The sequence below is a fragment of the Cannabis sativa genome, chromosome 7 (assembly GCF_029168945.1).
Source record: "Cannabis sativa cultivar Pink pepper isolate KNU-18-1 chromosome 7, ASM2916894v1, whole genome shotgun sequence".
In the NCBI taxonomy this organism is placed as follows: Eukaryota; Viridiplantae; Streptophyta; class Magnoliopsida; order Rosales; family Cannabaceae; genus Cannabis; species Cannabis sativa.
The window spans coordinates 3540054-3562078 of record NC_083607.1 but is presented as its reverse complement, the minus strand read 5'-3'; the positions used below and the strand labels follow the sequence as shown (position 1 = coordinate 3562078).

Below are 22025 nucleotides of genomic sequence, written 5' to 3'. Positions count from 1 at the left end.
AATAAAATTAAAAATAAAAAATTAAAAACTGAAATAAAATTAAAAATAAAAAATTAAAAACTGAAATAAAATTAAAAATAAAAAGAAAAGAAGAAAAAAAGAGAGTGAAATGATGGATTGATTGATAGAAAATGAAAAAAGAGAGGGAAGAGAGTAGGATTTGATTGATGATGGATGGAATGATGACTAAGTGGTATTTGTGTAATAAAACAAACTTTGTAAGTAAAAAAGTAGATATAAGCGTGTAGGAGTATTTAAATAATAAATTGTGCAAAAGTGATTTTTCATGTAAAAATTTCAAAAAAAAATGTACATATATTTTATTAATCTATAAATATATACATATAAAGCCACGTGGCAGATATATGATGAAGTCCAACAATGTAAAAACACTTTTCTCTTACCGAACATTACATGGCTTTCCTTCGTCCCTAGTAATCGTCTGAGCTGTAGTTAGGTACTACTCTCCCCAAAAAAATATATAAATAAATACAAATTTTAATTTAATTATTATTTCTAAAATAAAAAATAAAAAATAAACTAAGAAGAAGAAGAAGGTAGTATCGTCTGGTGTATTCTCCATTGTTAATTTATACACTCGTCAATTTCAATTCCAATTTCGTATTCTAATCCCTCAAAAACGACCATGTCGAACCCAAACGATCATGTCGGATCTCCAAAATTGGAACCGTCGCCATCGCCTGCTGACGTGGAGAATCCGATGGCGGCGGAGGGATCAGTTGGAGTCACGGGAGTGTTACGGCGGTGGAAGAGGGAGGACCTGTTGAGAAGAGGCTCTTTAGCTCTGAGAGGAATGGCTTTTCTCTTCTCTGTATTGTCTTTTATTATAATGGCTACGAATAAACACGGCGATTGGAAAAATTTTGATCGATATGAAGAATACAGGTAAAATTCATATTCATATTCATATTAATCATTACTAATTTATTGTTATTATTGATTTTTTTTATTTGATTTAATTTTGTTAGGTATTTGTTGGCAATATCGATTTTGTCATCTCTGTATACCGGAGCTCAGGCATTGATTAAGGTCCGGGAACTCTCCACCGGAAAATTCTTGTTTAAGCAATCTTCTTCCTTATTGTTCGACTTTTGTGGCGATCAGGTTAGTTTTTTTTATTATTATTTTTTAATTAAGAAATAAAATGTGTTTGTATTTATTATTATTATTATTATTAATAAGTTAATTAAAATTTCTCATATTGAAATTGTTGGATATGAAATTTTTTATCTAATTTAACTAAGAAAAATTTAAATTTTAAAGAGAATGATTTAATACATACATAATTATCCAATTAGTAAATTAAATGAAATTCAAAGTCAAGTTCAAAGGTATAATTTATTAGGAAAAAAATACTTATTATTATTATTATTATTATTATTTTTAAAGGGGTTTATATTTATTTTAGTTTTTTTTTTTTGGAACAACTAAACGTTATGTTTATTTTAGTTATTAGTTGATTTTTGTTATAAAATTTGGTGTTTTTGGTTGGAATAATTTGCATTACTTGTAATAATTAAGATATCTGATGAGAAATAGGGTGTGTGCATGAATAACAGGCTGAGATCTTTTGTTATTATTATAATATATAATAATATTAGTGTAAATTAAATGATTGGACAAAGTTTAATTACATGATTTTTAGGACAAATCTCATAATTTTTTTATACGTTTGACACTTGTTTTCCAGCTTTAATTCTGGTTTTAATAGCATGTAATAAGTAACAATATATTGTTTATTGTATATTATTGGTACTGCTTTTCCTTAAAAGAAAAATATTAATATAGCCTCTAATCAAATACATTAATGAAATAAAATAAAAGGTTTATAAAATAAGAAAAGTGTTAATGATGTTTAAGAAGAAAAATAAAACCCTTTTGAAAAAAATAAAGAAGAAAAAGATTTGGTAGTAAAGTTCAGATAAGAATAGGATGATGAGTATGTGGTAAAAACTGGTCATTATGAGTTTGCACATGTTAGTGGCCCAATTTTGTCTTCAAAACTTTTGGCTTATTAAAACCTTCATTTTATAACCCATAAATCAAATATTCTTAATTTTTAATAAAGTGTTTTTACAAATTTATTATAATTATAATATATATATATATATATATATATATATAAAGAAAAACTTTTTACTCATGATGAGAATTTGATTTTTTTTTTTTTATTATTTTTAAATGTATGTTACGTGTGGAAATGTTTAATTTTACAATTATGATATGCACGCTTATTTTGTAGCTTTAAATTTATAATTATAATGTGTAATTAATCTTAAAATATACAATTAAATATGATACTATTTTCACTTGAAAATATTTATAATTTAAGATCAATTATAACGTGTAATTTTAATAATTTTAATAACCAAATCATAATCTAAAGGTGTTATTCACAAAGTCAATGTAATATAATATTAAGTCTTATCACATATTTGAAGGTTAATTTCAAGTTTAATAATAGAGTAATTTGTGGCATAAATACTTAAATTAAATACTTAAGTTTAATTCTAGTTGCAAATAAAAACTTAAGTTATAATTTTGAAACTTTTGTAGATACCTGACTATTAAGTGTTAAGTAAATTACCACGTGTCAATTCTTGATTGGTCAAAGTCATTAAATTTTCAAAAAATTAATTTAAATATACCAATAAAAAAATAACACACGAATAATAACTTAATATCTAATAGTCAGGTACCTACAAAGCTCCAAAAATATAATTTAAGTATTATTACCGCTAAAAATTAAACTTAGCTATTTATTTGCAACTGTGATTAAACTTAAGTATTTATACTGCAAATTACTCTTAATAATATATGTATACTTATATATTTGAATTAAAATTGAGAATTAATTTGCATAAATATATATATATATATATATATTTATATATATATATATGTGTGTGTTTGAACAGATTGATGCATACCTGTTGTTATCAGCAGCTTCATCAGCAGTGCCATTAACAAACAGAATGAGAGAATCACAAGACAACATATTCACAGACACTTCTGCTTCCTCCATTAGCATGGCCTTCCTTGCTTTCTTCACTTTGGCTTTATCTGCTCTCCTCTCTGGTTTCAAATTATCAAACCAATCTTATATTTAATCTTTTTCTACTATATATTTATATATATATATATATTACAGAGTATATTCTTCTTATATATGTGTATTATGTATTTGAGGTGTAGGGTGTGTGGTTTTCATGACCATTCATTCATGTCATTCTCTTAATTTTTTTATTATTTTTAAATCATAAGTTTTGGTTGTGCATAAATATGTGTTCTCTTGTGTAATTTTATTCAACAATTGAGCAAAATAAGCAAAATAATCAATGTATAGATATTATTACTTTATAGACACTCTTCAAGTTAATATATTTTAAATAACAAAGTTATTTAAAATTTATTACTTTTATTTTAATTGCTCATATTGGTTGATGTGTCAAAATTGGATTAAAGAAAGAAAATAATAATAATAAAAAAATAGATACAAGAACTTCTTTCGAAAATGGCAATCTTTAATTTATTTTGTGAAAACTACTACAAAACAAATGGAACTTGACTTTCAGACAGCAATGTTATTATTATTTTTTTCTAAGTTGAAAAAAAACAAAACAAAAGCTCTACAATGAATAAACAAATATATCTATAACAAACTCTATGTAAGTAATCACTATAATCCTATATGAATACAACAACACTGGCCTATTAGAGCTATACATCGAAATTTTCCATGTAATTTTGTTCTTTTTTTTTTTTCCTAAATTTGATCAAGCGTGTCACCTATGACTACAAATCATTCTAACCTAAAAATGTATCAAAGAATGTTGAATCATCCTTTTGCTCTTTGATAATTATGTTCCTATCTTCCTTGCTCTTAAAGAAAACGCTTTGAGGCTCGGGCCTTGAAGCGTACACACCAGCAGGCGGGTTTGATTTTCCAAACCCGCCTGAAAGTCCAAAACTCCCCGAGCCATGCTGCAGCATTTGCAGGGTGTATGGAGTTTGGTTTGTTACCGAGTTTGGTAACCTTGCGTTGGGAACAGAGGTCGCGTAATTCGAGGGGTTAGTAGTAGCGTTGTTGTTGTTGTTGTTGCTGTTGTTATTGACCAAAGGCATTGGCCTGTGTGGCATTGTAGTAACGACGTCGTTTGAGATGGCGGGCCTGTTCATCGCGTAGCTGCTGCTCCCCCGAGCTGCAGGGACATCATGGTTGTGTTTCCCTTCGTAAGTAGTGATTACCGCCCTCATGTCGTGCGATGCTCGCTCCACGTGTTTTCTCACCGGACAACCGGGTGAGGTGCACTTGTAGTAGCTCCTACAAAATCAAACAAAAACAATTCATATATTGCTCAACATTTCTAAATTAAAATATGTAAGACTCGATATTTATGAAAACCTAAAAAACCTACCTCGGGTTTGGATTTCCTTTGACTACTTTTTGACCATATTTTCTCCATCTATAACCATCATCCAATATATCAATCTCACTAGTTGTTTGAACAACAACTCTAGGCTCTTTCACAGTTCTATTCCCAGAAGCTGAAAAAACCTCATTTTCATTCTCTCCTTTCCTACAAAACCAAATACAAAAAAACAACAATTAAACCAACTTTTCTAGCTCAACACAGAGTTAAATCAAAAGGGTCATCACAATTCTAATTAAAGTTCTTACCATCTCTTAGCTTCAGGCTCATTGTCCTCATTATCTTCAACCAAGTTAAAGGAAGGCGAATTTCGATCAAAACCCTCTTCTCCAATTGAATCTGAGGAACAATCCTCATGTAATCCTAAGTTCTGGACAGAATGGTCTGAATTTGTGGGATTAATAATAATATTATGAGAAGATGATGATCTTCTAGTGGATTGAGGTTTTGGATGGTTGTGATTTCCTCTATAAACAATCTCAGTAATCTGTCCATCTAAAGATCTCTCAACTTTCTTCTTCATAGGACAATTAACACTAGTACACTTGTAATAACTCCTTGGATTTTCACTCCCTTTCACTTGTTTTTGTCCATACTTTCTCCAATTATAACCATCTTCTGATTTTTGCTCTCTAACATATTGAGATGGTTGAGCATAATGATGGGTTTGTGGAATTTTCAATTCTGAAGTTGATGATGATGATGGGTACTCACTTTTCACTTCTTTTTTCTCAATTGGCAAACTTATTTGGTTTGTGGTTTTGTTGAAATCAAATTGCCATTCTTGTTGTTGTTCTTGTTGTGGTCTTTCCATTGACTTTTCCTAATAAAAAAGAAAAATTAAGCATAAGGGTCCAAAAATGTTTATGCAATCTCATAAAAAAGTGATTTTTTTTTGTTCAGAAAAATCCAAGAAAAAAAAGGTTTAAATAAACATACCATTGAAACAGGGCCAGTTCTGGTTTGGAATGAGAAATCAGAGAAAAATTTATCTTCTTCTTCAATTTGTTGTTGTTTATCCTTAGAAATAGAATTACTCCTCCAGTCAAAGGTTTGACCAGTAAAAGCTCCAGTTGTTGGAGATGGAAGAGCCTGAAAATCAAAAAACAAGACAAACCCATTAAAATTAAAGAAAAATAAGCAAAACCCAATAAAACAAATCACACATAAAGCTAAAAAGACAAGACAAAAGCTTGCTTTCTTAAGATTAGGAAAAAAAAACTTACATTAGAAGAAGAGAGAAACATAGGAGAGTTAAGAAAACCAGTTGGGCTAAACCCAGATGAAGTTATAGCCAAAAAAGAAGAAGGGGACAAAGGATTAGGATTAGGAAGAGGATTTGGTTGAAGGGTTTTGAAACTTGAAAAATCATTATTACCATTTTGGTCTGAAAGACCCCAACTGGTCAAGCTAGAGTTTTCTTCTTGCCTAATATTAATATTATTGTTATTATTCATGTTAAAGTTGTTGTTGTTGTTATTGGCAAGAATGTCAGTGAAAGAAAAAGTCATGAGAGATTTTGTTTGGGTTTTTGAGTAAGATTAAATTTAAGGACTTAGAGTATATATAGAAGAAGAAAGTATAATAATTTAAAAACCCCTCAATGAGAAAAAATTAAGTGAAATGAGATGAGCTTAAAAATTGGTATTTGATGTAGAAATGGAGAAGAGAAGAGTAAAGCCTTAAAAAGGTTTTTTTTTTTTTTTTTTTTTTGTTTGACCGTGGAAAAAAATGACTTAGTCAAAGGTTGTGGGTTTGACTTTGACTGGTCCTTATTACAGTACTAGTACCGAGTGGCGGCTCGAGCTTAGGTGGAATGAAATATGGCTTATGGAACTAGAGATCAGCAGCTGTAATGCTTTACAGCCGTTGGATTGAGTGGGACCCTTCATTAAGCGTATTGTGTGATCATGTGATCCAATGGTTGTAAAGGCATTAGTCTAGTCAACCAAATATATATAAGGGTTTGAAATTGAATCATTTTTGACAAACTTCTTTATTTTCTTAAGAGATGCCAATTACTCAAATAGAGTGATTATTTAGTGATTGATGATTTAATTTTATACTTAGTATTAATTAATTTTGTCCAATTATTGCTAATCAAATATTTTATATGGTATTTTTATATTTTTTATTTTTGAATTTTTACATACAAATTTTCTAGACATATATACTTGATATTAGTCTAAAATAATTTTGTAAGAAATTATCAGAAAAATGTTATTACACTAACTAAAATAGAAACATTGTAATGTATTTAAAAATAAATTAATTGTTTCTTTACAATGTTTACATGTATATTTTTTTTAACATTATCAGAAAATGTGTACTTTATTTATTTTATTAGGACAAAGCTTATCTACAATTTTATCTTAAACAAAATTAATTAGTGTAGAGAACTAAAGTCCTTACTATTTGTGAGAAATGAAAAATTGATTTAACAAACAAACTATATTTGTGTTGACAGAGTTTGTCTTTATTATAAAAGTATATAAAAATAATGACACATGTTTTCGTTCTAGTAGATTAAGTAATAATAGAAATAGTTTTTTTTTTTTTCTTGTCATAAGAAAAAATTCCAAGTAATTTAAATAATAAAATCATATATACACTTTTCTTTGCCAATAAGATAACATGTAACTTTGGAAGTTTCATTTTGTATCATCTCTCATGGTCTTTATTTAATTAAGCCTCAAAAGTCTTAATAAGAAATTATATGAAACGTAATCAGTCAGGCTAAAACTTGTGTTGAAATATTCAAACAAAAATATTCAAAAGAAAAAAAAAAAACATAATATATAAATTTATACAAGTACAAAAGTACATTATTAACCAAACATCTAAGGTTCTATGGTGTAGTGGTTAGCACTCTGGACTTTGAATCCAGCGACCTGGGTTCGACTCCCGGTAGGACCTTTTCTTTTATTTATTAATTTTTTGGGTCAGATCTAATAATAAGTTTTATTTGATTGTTTAACAATAGTCCTTAACCTTATATCAAATATATAAGTATACATTTATTTATGTAAGAAATTAATTTATTTTGCTTATCATGAAAACTACCTTGGCTATTTTATGCTATTTGTGTATCTATCAATTATGTAGTTATATATGATAAATTATGAGAATTGCTAAAAAGTGACTAAGCACTTTACTTTGTATGATACTGTTATTAGTGTAGTTAAGTATCAGGTCGAAAATAACTTTTACAAAATATTGCTAACCAATCGTGAGGAGCCACTTATAAAAAGTGTTGGACACTACTGGTATCCAATAGCAATGCTCGAAAATTACTAGGTAAGAGTATCACTTTTGTTATCATCGGTAAGAGCATTTTTGCAACATTTCATTAGTTATGGAGTGAGATATATTTTATTTACGCTAATTAGGATTTTTGTGCCCTAAACTTTGATATGTATCAAATCATGCTCTCTAAATTTTTAAGGTCGTTAAAAATGCCCCCTGAACTATTGAGATTGTTGGATTTATACTTTTGTCCAATTTTAGTAATAAAGTCTAACATGGATGAAAGTTCAGGGGACATAATTTAGTACATGTAAAAGTTCGAGGGACATAATTTGGTAGTTATCAAAGTTTAGAGAGCATGATTTAGTACATAAACAATCACTGAAATAATAAAATTAAATGAAATTAGATAAAGGTCCTACAATCCAACAATCTCAATAGTTCATGAAACAATTTTAACGATCTTAAAAGTTTAGAAGGCATAATTTAGTACATGTTAAAGTTAAGAGAGTAAAAATTATAATTAAACTTTTATTTATTATGTGTAATAAAAGAGAGTATACGTTTTTGTATGTGTTTCTTTAGTCAATCTTTTCTTTATATAAGAAAATCATGTATATTTTTTTTGCGTTTAAAGTTTTTTTCACAAACTAAAAAAACAAAGTCTCGGCTTTTTTTTTTAAAAAAAAAAATAATAAATGAATATTTTTATTGAATTAAAAGAGACATAAAAAAAAAAGCAACAAAGCATACAAGTGATTAAATAAAAAGAAGAGCACTAAATTTATGCACCCGAATTATACAGCCACAGGCAAAATAAAATAACTAAAAATGATATCAAACTAAATTTAAACCAATCTTAGAAAAAAAAAAAAAAAAGCAAATTCTCAACGGTTTTGAGTTTGTTTGTTATACATAAATATATATTTAAATTAATCTTTTTGGTATAAAATTTATTGTGCTCATTTTGTTGTTTGAAATAAAAAATAGTAAAGAAAATATAATAGCAAAAATTGGAAAGTTTTTAATGTATTATTTATGTTAACATTAGAGAAAGACAATAAAAAAGAAAAAACAAAAACAAATCCACTTGTAACATTGAAATCATAAATAGGTGAAATAGATGAAAAATGATAATATATTATTTATATTTATATATGGTAATTTGGCTTTGTTTTCATCGTAGAAGATGATAGTAATTTTAAATATTTCTGTCATAAGAAAAAAAAAATGAAAATGAAAACTTGAATGTGAGCTTACTAAAAATTGGAGATAAAAAAAACTGCTATACACATTATACAAAAATGACTATACATGTATTTATAGTTGAAATAGAAAAATTTGAAAGCAAAAGTCCTATCATGGTAGGCAAGGGGTCGAGTTACTTGGGCAGCCCACCAACTTGCTTCCTTCTACTCCCCCCGAGGATGCTTGTGTAGCAAAAATTCATTCTGACGAAGACTTGGCTCTATCTCAATTTTTTCAAGCCCAAGAAAATTTACTTCATGATTTGAAACACTTTGGGAAGTTGGACTTGTATGAAATCCGTAAGATTGGAGGAGACATTGGTGTCCCGACTTCCTCGGATGTGAATGAGAGGACCACGCCGTTCAAAAAAAGAAAATTTGAAGCTTCTGCCTCTCTCTGTTCTAGGCCGCATAAAATTCACCGAAGATATCCTGGCGTCATCCGTGACTTCCCTTGGGACACTAATCATAATGATAATGAACCCAATATGGTGTCGGAGGAGCCTTCTGAGAATTCTTCTACCTCTCCGAGCCGGTCCGGAATTATGAAGAATCCGCTGATAGGTTCTTTTGTTATTGAAGATCTCGGTTCCGGCAGACCGCGTACTCTCGAAACCCTGTGGAGGAGAATGTCGAATCTCCTCCACAGGAGCAATGAGAGGCATTGCTTGAGCCGCAGAGGGTAGGTCAGCGAACCTCTACGCCCGGAACCGAAGTCCACGATACGCGGTCTCCAGAGTTTGTTTTCCTGTCTGAGTTAAAAGTGGACCCCAAGCCTCTGGTACGTACTCTAAAGTCCCTCCATTTTTACTTTAATATTTGTATGGTGCCTACTGGTTCTGCTGGCGGTATTATTTTGGCTTGGAAGTCAGGTTTTAATTTTGAATGTATATCCTGCTCGAGCAATCATATCTCTGGTTTAGTGTATTCGGACCCTCCTACCCACCCGTGGTTACTCTCTTGTGTTTATGGCCCCCCATATTTGCATGCTAAGAAAATTTTTTGGAATGATTTTGTAAAATTGGGGGATAGATTTGGGGGTCCTTGGTTTATTTTGGGGGATTTGAATTTTGTTCTTAGTGATTCTGAAAGAGAAGGGTCCTCGGGAAGGGACCCCTTTATCCCGATTATCTCGAATCTTTTAGACTCCCGTGGCCTTATCAACTTGGCCATCCAAGGAGAAAAAATGACCTGGGATAATCATCGTTCTGGTCGAGGTCATGTAAAATCTGCCCTTGACAAAGGATTAGCCAATGGTGCTTGGGTCGACCTCTTTCCGAGAGCTATCCTCTGCTCGGTTCATACTAGTAACTCGGACCACATGCCGTTATTTCTTCAGTCGGGTGGTCTTGAGCCCAAATTCAAGAGATGCTTCAAGTTTGAGGAAGGGTGGACTCGGGATGAGAGGAGTAAATTGGTGGTAGCGAGTGCGTGGAAGTCTGTTAATCACCCGTGGGCTCCTGCGCGTGTTTTTAGAAAGGTAGGTGCCACTCGGGTGGCCCTCCTGCACTGGAACCGCACTCAATTTGGCAAGCTTGATTTGGAGATAAAGCACCTAGAAAAGCAGCTAGACTCTATGCAGAGTCTTCCGGCTGGATCCAGAGACTGGAACCGGGAGAATGACCTCCGCAGAGCTTTAAATGAATCCCGGCAAAGGAAAGCGATCTATTGGAAGCAAAGGGCAAGGATCTCTTGGATCAAAGAAAGGGACAAGTGCTCTAAATTTTTCTTCCTGTCAGCTGCTATAAAAGGAAGGAGAAATGCCATTGAGAGTTTATTAAACAAAGACAACATTTGGATCACAGGTAGGGATCTTATTGGTGGAGAATTTGTGGATTTCTTTAAGGGTACCTTCTCCGGGTCGGACAACGGGCTGACCTACGATTGTAGTAGGTTATTTCAAGAGAGAATTTCTATGGAAGAGGCAGACAATCTTATTTCTTGCCCTGGAGCAGATGAGATCAGAAGAACCCTTTTTTCTATGGATATGCATAAGGCTCCTGGGCCTGATGGAATGTCAGTTCTGTTCTATAAACATTATTGGGACTCTGTCGGCGCTGATTTTTGTGAGGCGGTGTCAGACTTCTTTATAACTGGAAAGATGCATAGAGGTTTTAATGCGAAAAATATTGTTCTCATCCCGAAGGTTCCTAACCCTAAGAGAACTAGTCATTTTAGACCCATCTCTCTCTGCAATGTAGTGTATAAGGTTATTTCCAAGGTCCTGGCAAATAGAATAAAACCTTTGCTACACTCTTTCATTTGTCCTACTCAAGCTGCGTTTGTTCCTGGAAGAAACATTCATGATAACAACGTTATTGCTCAAGAGGTTATTCATTCCTTTGGCCGAAAGAAAGGCAAGGAAGGTTGGTTTGCGATCAAGATTGATCTTGTCAAGGCGTATGATAGGCTGAGTTGGCGTTTCATTGATCATGTGTTGGAGTGCTGTGGGACCTCTGTCAGATTCCGCAACTGGATATCGCAATGCATATCTACCACCACTTTAAACATCTGCCTAAATGGGCGTCAGGTTGGGAAAATAACCCCGTCTTGTGGTCTTCGTCAGGGTGACCCTCTTTCGCCCTATCTGTTCATCTGGGCAGCGGAAGTGCTTTCGAGACTCCTTCATGACGCCCTGGCTCAGGGTAGCATTCAGGGAATAAAGCTTAGTAGGGGTGGTCCATCTTTATCCCACATTTTCTTTGCCGATGATTTAATATTGATGGGTAGAGCCAACTTCAATGAGGTTGATGGTTTCTGGAGGTGTCTTGAAAAGTTCTGTCTGTGGTCTGGTCAGCAAGTTAACAAGTTAAAAACGTCTATTTTTTTAGCAACAATACCCCGCCCAACATGAGGAAAGACATCAAGGACCGGTTGGGGATTGACTCGCCTGAAGGGTGTATTAAGTAGGCCGGAACATAAAAACCGCTAAACCGTGGGAACCGCCTAACCCATTAGAATCCGCCCGCATGGAAACCGCCCATTAAAAAACCGCAAAAATTGGGTTGGGTTGAGTTTTAACCCGTTGATTGGCGGGCGGGTACGGGTTAGCCTAAAAGGAGCGGGTCCAACCCGTACCCGTTATTTATTATTATATATATATTTTAAAAAAATTTATTCTAAAAAATTTGGCTAAAACAAAAAAAAAAAAAAAAAAAAAAAACCTAAAACTAATTGTCGCACTATGTGTGAAAATAAATAATTGCCTTATAGTTATTTAGATGGTGGCTTTAACTTGTGATAGTAAACCAAACCAAAGCTTCAATTTTGGTGATAATATAGTATACCACAGGTTGTATTTGTATGGGGGAAGGGAGGGAGATATTTTTTTGCTGAGTAAAATTTACATATGTTGTTTAAGCAAAAAGTGGAGTCTATACTTGTGGCAATATACTTTGGAAGTTTTGATTTTTAAGCAACCCAAACCGCCCAAAAAACCGCATAAAACCGCCCTCTAAAAAACCGCCCAACCCAAACTTTTATTGGGCAGGTATGGGTTGTGATTTTAAAAAACCGCCAAATAAAAAAACCGCCAAACCGCCCAAAAACCGCCCAACCCAACCCATGTGCAGGCCTAGTATTAAGTATCTAGGCCTGCCCCTGTTTCGTTCAAGACAAAAGGATGCCGATTTTAACTTTATACTTGATAATCTCACTTCAAAGCTTCAGGGCTGGAAGGCCAAGATTTTGTCTAAGGCAGGCAGGGCTACTTTGATTAAATCGGTGGGGCTATCGTTGCCAATGTATGCTATGCAGACCACCAAACTCTCTAACCGCATGGTCAATCGTATTGATGGTCTGGTTAGGGATTTCTGGTGGGGTTTTCAGAAAGGAAATCATGTGCTCCATTTAAAAGCTTGGGATAAGCTGTGCCTTCCTAAGTCTCGTGGTGGTCTTGGTTTCCGGAAAACCAGAGAAATGAACCAGGCTTTCCTAGCTAAGTGGGGGTGGAATATCCTTACTGGTAGCCAATCTTTGTGCTGTAGAGTTCTATCGGCGAAGTATTTAAAAGGGAGGGATTTTCTAAAATATAAATATAAAAGCTCTGACTCTTGGTTCTGGAAGAGTGTAGTGAAAGCCAACTCAGTGTTGAAGAGAGGAGCTTGTAAGCTGGTGGCTAATGGAGAGAATACTTCTATCTGGGAGGACCCCTGGATTCCTCATTCTAAAGGTTTTTGTCCAAAACCAATCAGGGGAGGTACTACAAATCTCAACAGTGTATCGGATCTGTTACTTCCCAATGGTCACTAGAACGTTAACATGCTGAAAGAAAGTTTTGATCATGAAACTGTGGTAGCCATCTTAAAAGGGGGCCACCCCTCGGGCCGTGGAGCAGACAGATGGATATGGACTCAAAACAGTAATGGAAGGTTTTCTTGCAAGTCGGCTTATCTTGTACAAGCGATGGATAGAGCTCCCCAGTGCGACGTGGCCCCGAATCTCTGGAACAAGCTCTGGAATAGCAAAATTCTGGAAAGACATAAGATCCTGTGGTGGTGTATTCTATCTAATGCGCTCCCTACAAGGGCTGTGATCAATAAAAGATTCCACATTGAAGATACTTGTTGCCCTCTTTGTGGAAACAGGGAAGAAACCATGGAACACCTTTTCCTCACTTGTGATGTGGCCATGCATCTCTGGCGTTCTTCTCCATGGGGTTTTTATCCCATTTGTGATACGGGTATCCGGGTTTGGGATTGGGTAAAGTTCATCTGGGACCTAAACAGTAGAGGCGTGCTTGTGAAGGATGCATTCTTGTATGCCTCCATAATCGTGGACACAATTTGGAGGGTACGGAATGACAAAGTTCACAGTAATCGCCTTGTTGATGTGAAAAAATGTATTGATGATATTTTTTTTGTCTATGCTGATTTAAAAGATACTTTGTTTTCTAGTCCTACTTCTCATCTAGAGGAAACTTGGTCCCCTCCCCCACGGGATTGGATTAAGCTGAATTGTGATGTAAAAGTGGGGTTTGACAATATGTGTGTTGCAGTTGTCGCCAGAAACCATCTCGGAGCAGTGATTGAAGTTCGTACGGCGCGGGTGGACTTCTCTGACGCTCTTTGTGGTGAAGCTGAGGCTTGCTGCCTAGCGATCTCGACGGCCTTAGAGATGGGTTACAAGTTTATCATAATTGAGAATGACTCGAGGGTGGTGATCAATGCTCTCAATGGTTTGGAACCTCGTTGGGCGATTGAAAATTACGTCTCATTTTGTACTAAGTCTTCTCAATCTTTTATTAGCTGTAATTTTTCTTTTATTAAGCGAACATGTAACTTTGCCGCTCACAATGTGGCTAGATGGGCCTTTGCTCATCATATATTTGGATCTATCCCGGTTTCCATGTTACCGGAGAACCTGTTATGTAATGACCGAGAGGTCTAATTTATGATTTATCTAATGACATCACGCTAGTTTCAAAAAAAAAAAAAAGTCCTATCATAAGCAAACAAATCAAAATCATCAGATTCAAAGTGAAAGGCTATAAAAATACTCTTATGTATAATGAAGAATTTGCAAGTGTCCATAGGTTTTAGTAAGAGGAAGTTTTAAAAATACTATTTTTTAATGTTTTATTTATAATTTTATGTCTTAATTTTTTACATTTGTAAAGTTTTAAATTTATAAAAATATATTTTGTTCAATAAAAAATAAAAAATCAATCTCATGAAATCTATAAATAAATTATAAAATAACAAAAAAATAACTTAATTTTTTTTTTTAATTTTTGGCTTATGTAGAATTTTCTTTTATTAATACAGCAGCTCATCAAGAATTTTTTCTCAAGTTGTAGTCTTGAAAGGAGCATTAAATAGATGGTTCAAGATATAATCCAATATTACTTTATTCATAGAAAAGACATATAATATATTCTTAATGAATGAGTGAATATTGGAGAACCAATAATATTAGGGTAAATATTATTTTGAATTTTGTGTTTTGCAAAAGTTACTGATTAGATCATTTATTTTGTTAAATGACAAAATGGACACTGTATTTTCCAAAATAGTAAAAATAAGATCTTGAACTTAATTTTTATTTTATTTTTGATATAACCAACTTGAAAACTTTTCATATCACGAACAGATATAGAAAATGTAAACAATTTTGTCATAACACTTTTAGATCGGATTATTATTAAATTTTATTTTGACAAAAAATTAGTTCAGGGTCCTATTTGTACCATTTTAAAAAATACAGAGTCTATTTTGTCATTTAACAAAATAGAGAGTCCAATTAATAACTTTTGAACGACCTTTAATTAATAGAAGCAACTTTTTCCATTAAAAAAAAATGGTATTTACCCATAATATTATATGGTGCTCTTCATGAAATTTTATCAAAATTAATATATTTTAGTGTCTCAAGATTAGTTTTGGAGTGAATTTGCTTTAATTTTGACTTGGTCTGTGTATATAAGTTGAGAGTGATGTTGATGCTTTTAAATAGTTATTTGGATTGATTATTGAATTTTAAAATAGCCAGATAATTAATATTTATAATGATAATTCATTAAGTACATAAACAAATAAATCTTAAAGATATAATATACTTTATTTGTAATCATACTACATGTAAGGTTCTATGGTGTAGTGGTTAGCACTCTGGACTTTGAATCCAGCGACCTGGGTTCGACTCCCGGTAGGACCTTTTTTTATTCTAATTTTTCTTTAATAACATTTTCGTCGAAATAGTTTATGAGTTTCTGGAAAATATTTTCTCATTTGACTTTATCAACCAATGGAAAGAAATTAATACATTTTTATTTTCTAATAATTTCCATTCTCTCGATTAATAGCAATTTTTATTTTTATATTTGTTGATTGAATTATAATATGGAATCTAGCTTTAACCCACAAGTAGGGATAGCAATCTCAGTTTGATACAATAACACAATTCGAAATTTGTATGAAATAAATGAGTTTAAATTTACTTTAAATGAGTTTGTGTCATTTTTAGGTTGACACGGTGAACTTGTTTATTAAACGGGTCATTTTCGAATTGACACGTTAATCTAAAAATAACATAATAATGACTTATGTAAGAGTATACCTCTTAAATATATTATATTTATTACATATAAATTATATTTTTTAGTTAAATAGAACATAAACATATTAAATTGCTTATTGTTGAGGATAAGATAGAATAGGCAGTTAGTTGGTTTGGTAGTTAAGTCAGTTTATTCTGTTATAACAGTTACTCATTAGTTGTGTACTGGTAGTTCTCTCTGTTCTACTCTATAAATACACTATCTTGTAATTACTGTTATTCACTGAATAAAGCAAGATTACTTTCTCTCTCTATTCTCTCTCTCTCTCTCTCTCGAGTACAATCTCAACTTGGTATCAGTCGCCCAAGGTTCATCCATGGCGTCTTCCAACAACAACTTTGCTGTCCCAACCTCCATGTTTCTTCCCCCACTACGTCTTGATCGCAACAATTTCTTTTTCTGGCGCTCACAAGTTCTACCAGCTATTCGGGCACATGATCTTGAATCCATACTGAATAATCAGAATCCTCCTCAACAACGCATTCGACAACCACCTGAGAGCACCACACAGGTAACCAATCCTGAATACATACGTTGGATGCGTTTAGATCAATTTCTGCTATCATGGCTAATGTCTTCCATCTCTGAAACTATGTTGGGACATGTTGTGAATTGTAATACGGCTCATGAGCTATGGAGAACACTTGAACAATTGTTTGGCACCACATCCAAAGCTCGCATGATTCAACTGATGAGCCAACTTCAGAATACCAAGAAAGGATCCTTGCCAATCGATGAATATCTCCTGAAGATGAAAAATCTTGCTGACGGATTACGTGCTGCTGGAAATGCCATCTCTGATGATCAACTCATTCTCTATGTTCTTGCAGGGTTGGGCCCTGAATACGAAGCAGTTGTTGTCAACCTTACTTCTCGTGACAACCTTACTCTGCAAGAAGTGCAATTCTTGCTGCAAAATCAAGAAACCCGAATTGAAGCACATGCTGCTACTCTCTCTCTTGATCTCACAAATGCTTCAGCCAACATGGCTCAGTTCAGAAAGCCACCACCACCAAATTCCAATCAGCCAAATCGTAACATGGGGCAAGGAAACAGAGGCCGTGGTTCAAACCCCAACAGTCGAGGTCGAGGCAACTCAGGAGGTCGAAACCCCAATCAAGGCAATCGTCCTGTGTGCCAACTCTGCAACAGAGTTGGACATACAGTCCAAAGATGCTACAGACGATTCGATCTAAGTTACAATGGACCAGATGAAAATCTTAACCCTGCAGCAAACCAACCACAAGCCTACATTACTTCACCCTCTATGACTGATGACTCCAATTGGTATCTTGACAGTGGAGCATCAAACCATGTTACAGCAGACAACTCGAACCTACAACAACAAACATCCTACAAAGGCAAAGAAAAATTGGTTGTAGGTAATGGCTCATCTCTTGCAATTAAAAATATTGGCTCTTGTTCTATTGCAGCAAGCAAACCTTTACATCTTAAAAATATTCTTCATGTCCCTTCTATCACTAAAAACCTCATTAGCATCTCTAAATTTACCAAAGATAATGATGTTACAGTTGAATTTAACTCTGATTGTTGTTATGTCAAGGACAATCACACCAAGAACCATCTACTTCAGGGAGCAATTAAAGAAGGTCTATACCATTTGCCTACCCAAAAGAAGTCTCACTGTCAAAAGCCCTCCAGACAGATTTTTCAATCTTTTTCTTGTAATAAGAACACTCAAGATACAACGAATGTATCCAATGTAAATCAGTGGCACCAAAGATTGGGCCACCCCTCCCAACTTGTTTTGAATAAAGTTCTTAATTCCATAAATGTGCCTACTACTCAAACTAGTTTTTGCAATGCTTGTCAATATGGGAAATTACATCAATTCTCTTTTCATTCATCTCAACACAGCACTAAACACCCCTTTGAAATTGTCCATACCGATCTATGGGGGCCATCTCCATATCCCACCAATGAAGGGTTCAAGTATTACATTATTTTCATAGATGATTTTTCCAAATATACTTGGATCTTTCCTCTAAAAACTAAGTCTGATACCAATTCTATCTTCCAATATTTCAACAAGTATGTTGAAAGACAATTTGGTGTCCCTGTCAAAAGTCTACAAGCAGACTGGGGTGGGGAATATAGACCCCTAAAACCCATTCTTGAACATCTAGGAGCTGTGTTTAGACACCCCTGCCCTCACACACATCAACAACAAGGCCGAGCTGAACGTAAGCATCGGCATGTCACAGAAATGGGACTTACCATGCTTGCACAAGCTCAAATGCCCCTCTCCCACTGGTGGGATTCTTTTGTTTCTGCAACTTACTTAATCAATCGATTACCTATCCAAAGGAACAAATTTATTTCACCTTATGAAACTCTGTTTCACCAAAAGCCTGATTACAATTTTCTTAAAAGTTTTGGATGTGCATGCTTCCCTTTTCTAAGACCCTACAATCGGCACAAATTTGAATTTAAAACCTCTATGTGTGTGTTTCTTGGATATAGTCCACACCACAAGGGATATAGATGTTTACATCCCTCGGGTAGGATCTATATCGCAAGAAGTGTCAACTTTGATGAAACCAATTTCCCATATCAGCAATTATTTCCAACTAAACCAACAACTATTCCTCAAACCAGTCCCTCTACTGGTGTTCACATGCCTAATATCCCAGTGCCAACCACAACCACACATCGTGATCTCATTTGTACTCCCACACCCTCAATTGCTCCCTGTCTACCCACTAACAGGTCCACAGAAATCCCTGAACCTACCAACAGCTGCAACATTGCTCCCTCCCCAACTCAGTCCACCCAACACACTACACACAACCTTCCCACCTCCACATATCCCACCACCACTACTCCCTCAAATCTCTCCACTACCACTGCTTCCCAACATCCAATGCAAACCAGATCTAAGTCTGGAATTCACAAGCCAAAAATACTTGCTGCAATACTCTCGAGTTCCAATCATCACTTTCTTGAGCCTAGGTCTGTCAAAAAGGCCTTAGCTGATCCAAAATGGAACTCAACAATGACCAATGAATTTTATGCTCTAATCCGAAACAAAACTTGGATCCTAGTACCATATATTGATGGCATGCAGGTTGTTCAAAACAAATGGCTATTTCGAACCAAGTTAAACAGTGATGGATCGGTGGAAAGACTTAAAGCAAGGCTAGTAGCCAAGGGGTTTCAACAAACTGAAGGAGTTGATTATTTTGATACATTCAGTCCAGTAGTCAAGCCATCTACTCTTCGCATTATGTTCACTCTTGCTGTCACTAATAATTGGGACATACAACAAGTGGATGTCAACAATGCATTCTTAAATGGGGAACTCAAAGAAACAGTTTATATGCAACAACCTAAGGGTTTTGAAGACAAGGAACATCCAACTCATGTATGCAAACTTCAAAAAGCCATATATGGCCTCAAACAAGCCCCAAGGGCTTGGTATGAACACCTCAAAACAGCACTGCTATCATGGGGATTTGTCAACTCTGTCTCGGACAACTCTCTCTTCATCTCTAACAACAAAGGCCATCTGTTACTTGTCTTAGTATATGTCGATGACATATTGATCACTGGTCATGACTCGGATGCCATACAACAAGTTATCACAGCTCTCAACAACAAGTTTGCACTCAAAACTCTTGGTTCTGTTAGCTATTTTTTGGGGTTTCAAGCTCACAGAACTGATTCTTGCCTATACTTAAATCAGTCACGATATGCTCAAGATATCCTAAAGAAAGCCAATATGGAAGATTCCAAACCATGTAGCACTCCTATGTGTCCTGGCAATAAGTTGTTTACCAATACAGAGGACTTGTTTCATGACCCTAAGCTCTACAGAAGCATCATTGGCTCTCTACAATATCTAACACTTACCAGACCAGATCTCTCTTTTGCAATTAATCGACTCAGTCAGTATATGCAGAACCCAACCAACATACATTGGAATGCATGCAAACGGGTTCTGAGATACATCAAGGGCACCACCAACCTTGGTCTTGTTTTTCAGCCTGCAACAACAATGACAGTCGAAGCCTACTCTGACGCTGACTGGGCCTGCAATCTTGATGATCGAAAATCGACTACGGGCTTCACTGTCATGCTTGGAGATAATCTAATCACCTGGGGTTCTAAAAAGCAACGAGCTGTAGCTCGTTCTAGTACAGAGTCTGAATACAGAGCTCTGTCCACAACAGCAACCGAAGTAGTATGGATTACTTCAGTTCTTACTGAAATGGGAATAAAATTGTCTCAAGTCCCCACCATCTGGTGTGACAATCAGGGAGCACAACAGTTGGCATCTAATCCGGTTTTTCACTCTCGCACCAAACATATAGAAGTGGATGTTCACTATGTTCGAGAACTACTTGCCAAAAATAAAATTCAGATTGCATACATCCCCACAGACGAACAACCAGCAGATTTACTCACCAAACCTCTTACTCTACCCAAATTTAATTTTCTATGTCACAAGCTGTCATTGGAGTACCCTCCTTCCACCTTGAGGGGGGATGTTGAGGATAAGATAGAATAGGCAGTTAGTTGGTTTGGTAGTTAAGTCAGTTTATTCTGTTATAACAGTTACTCATTAGTTGTGTACTGGTAGTTCTCTCTGTTCTACTCTATAAATACACTATCTTGTAATTACTGTTATTCACTGAATAAAGCAAGATTACTTTCTCTCTCTGTTCTCTCTCTCTCTCGAGTACAATCTCAACTCTTATAATGTGTTATAACAAGATTGTAAATATGTTAATGAGTTGATACATTAACGAAAATTAAATATGATTCTTTATATAAACGGGTTAAACATGTTAGGTCAAGTCTACCCATTTATAAATTGGGTTGGGTTTGAGTTTTAATTTTAGAATTTAGCATTCACCCACAAGTAGGGATAACAATCTCAATCCGACAAAATAACATAATTCAAAATTCGTATGAAATAAATGAATTTAAGTTTACTTTAAATGAGTTTGTATCATTTTTAGGTTGACACGGTTAACTTGTTTATTAAACGGGTCATTTTCGAGTTGACACGTTAATCTAAAAATAACATAATAATGACTTATGTAAAAGTATACCTCTTAAATTTATTATATTTATTACATATAAATTATATTTTTTAGTTAAATAGAACATAAACATGTTAAATTATGTGTTATAACAAGATTGTAAATATGTTAATGAGTTGATACATTAACGAAAATTAAACATATCTCTTTATATAAACGGGTTAAATAGGTTAGGTCAAGTCTACCCATTTATAAATTGGGTTGGGTTTGAGTTTTAATTTTGGAGTTTTTTACAAAAATAATGAATTTTGAGCAAAAATTTACAATTTAACTGTCACACGAAGTAGGTGAGAGAAAGTTCTTGGGTCCCGAAGCTGTTCAGAGAACTAGTGAGGCAGTTGATAAAATCAGAGCGTGAATGCTTGCAGCTCAAAGCAGACAGAAAAACTATGCAGATCCAAAGCGACGAGATATTGATTTCCAAGTCAAAGATATAGTACTTCTTCGAACATCGCCTATGAAAGGCATTAAACGCTTTGGTAAGAAAGGAAAACTTAGCCCGAGGTTCATTAGACCCTTTGAAATCCTTGAGAGGATAGGGCAAGTAGCGTACAGGTTGGCTATGCCTCCAACGCTGGCAGCTGTACATGATGTGTTCCATGTTTCGAAAATACGTCTCAGCTCCATCTCATATTCTGAGTTATGAAGCATTGGAGCTATAGTCAGATCTTTCATATGAGGAACAACCAGTACAACTGCTAGACAGAAGAGAAAAAGTCTTGAGAAACAAGATAATTGCAGTGATCAAAGTGTTATGGAAGACCAATAAAGTAGAAGAGGCAACCTGAAAATTCAAGACAAATATACAGCAGAAATATCTAAAATTATTCAAGTAAATTTCGAGACGTTACAATATATGACTCACATATGTCACATATTATACATCTCTCTCACATATGTATACTAATATATTATAATCTCTAATATTATCTATTGATATATAGATAATAAT

General features: G+C 34.2%; 3 protein-coding genes and 2 non-coding genes across 5 annotated transcripts; 4 read left to right on the top strand and 1 right to left on the bottom strand.

Annotated features, from left to right (window-relative positions):
- Window positions 1–414: 414 nt before the first annotated feature.
- Window positions 415–3387, top strand: LOC115697115 (CASP-like protein 4B1). Its single transcript, XM_030624022.2, has 3 exons — window positions 415–906; window positions 990–1125; window positions 2940–3387. The coding sequence occupies exons 1-3, from the start codon at window positions 647–649 to the stop codon at window positions 3129–3131; spliced, it is 588 nt and encodes a 195-aa protein (XP_030479882.1). The 5' UTR covers window positions 415–646; the 3' UTR covers window positions 3132–3387.
- Window positions 3388–3527: 140 nt separating this feature from the next.
- Window positions 3528–6108, bottom strand: LOC115697114 (probable WRKY transcription factor 26). Its single transcript, XM_030624021.2, has 5 exons — window positions 5681–6108; window positions 5394–5546; window positions 4703–5277; window positions 4440–4601; window positions 3528–4345 (listed from the first exon to the last, which is right to left on the bottom strand). The coding sequence occupies exons 1-5, from the start codon at window positions 5963–5965 to the stop codon at window positions 3829–3831; spliced, it is 1692 nt and encodes a 563-aa protein (XP_030479881.1). The 5' UTR covers window positions 5966–6108; the 3' UTR covers window positions 3528–3828.
- Window positions 6109–7298: 1190 nt separating this feature from the next.
- On the top strand, window positions 7299–7370 carry TRNAQ-UUG (transfer RNA glutamine (anticodon UUG)). The gene has a single exon. It is a non-coding gene; the product is annotated as a tRNA-Gln (tRNA).
- A 5837-nt stretch (window positions 7371–13207) lies between these two features.
- Window positions 13208–14335, top strand: LOC133029205 (uncharacterized). The gene has a single exon (XM_061101693.1). It carries the CDS (start codon window positions 13208–13210, stop codon window positions 14333–14335), a length of 1128 nt encoding a protein of 375 aa, XP_060957676.1.
- A 1194-nt stretch (window positions 14336–15529) lies between these two features.
- TRNAQ-UUG (transfer RNA glutamine (anticodon UUG)) lies at window positions 15530–15601 on the top strand. The gene has a single exon. It is a non-coding gene; the product is annotated as a tRNA-Gln (tRNA).
- Window positions 15602–22025: the final 6424 nt, after the last annotated feature.

Excerpts from the sequence above, each read along its gene's own strand:
- LOC115697115 (XM_030624022.2), top strand. The coding sequence starts at position 647 with ATGTCGAACCCAAACGATCATGTCGGATCTCCAAAATTGGAACCGTCG. Across the intron at positions 907-989 it reads GATCGATATGAAGAATACAG|GTATTTGTTGGCAATATCGA; the intron begins GTAAAATTCATA and ends TAATTTTGTTAG. Across the intron at positions 1,126-2,939 it reads TCGACTTTTGTGGCGATCAG|ATTGATGCATACCTGTTGTT; the intron begins GTTAGTTTTTTT and ends GTGTTTGAACAG.
- LOC115697114 (XM_030624021.2), bottom strand. The coding sequence starts at position 5,965 with ATGACTTTTTCTTTCACTGACATTCTTGCCAATAACAACAACAACAAC. Across the intron at positions 5,547-5,680 it reads TGTTTCTCTCTTCTTCTAAT|GCTCTTCCATCTCCAACAAC; the intron begins GTAAGTTTTTTT and ends TTTGATTTTCAG. Across the intron at positions 4,346-4,439 it reads AAAGGAAATCCAAACCCGAG|GAGCTACTACAAGTGCACCT; the intron begins GTAGGTTTTTTA and ends TTGATTTTGTAG.
- LOC133029205 (XM_061101693.1), top strand. The coding sequence starts at position 13,208 with ATGCTGAAAGAAAGTTTTGATCATGAAACTGTGGTAGCCATCTTAAAA.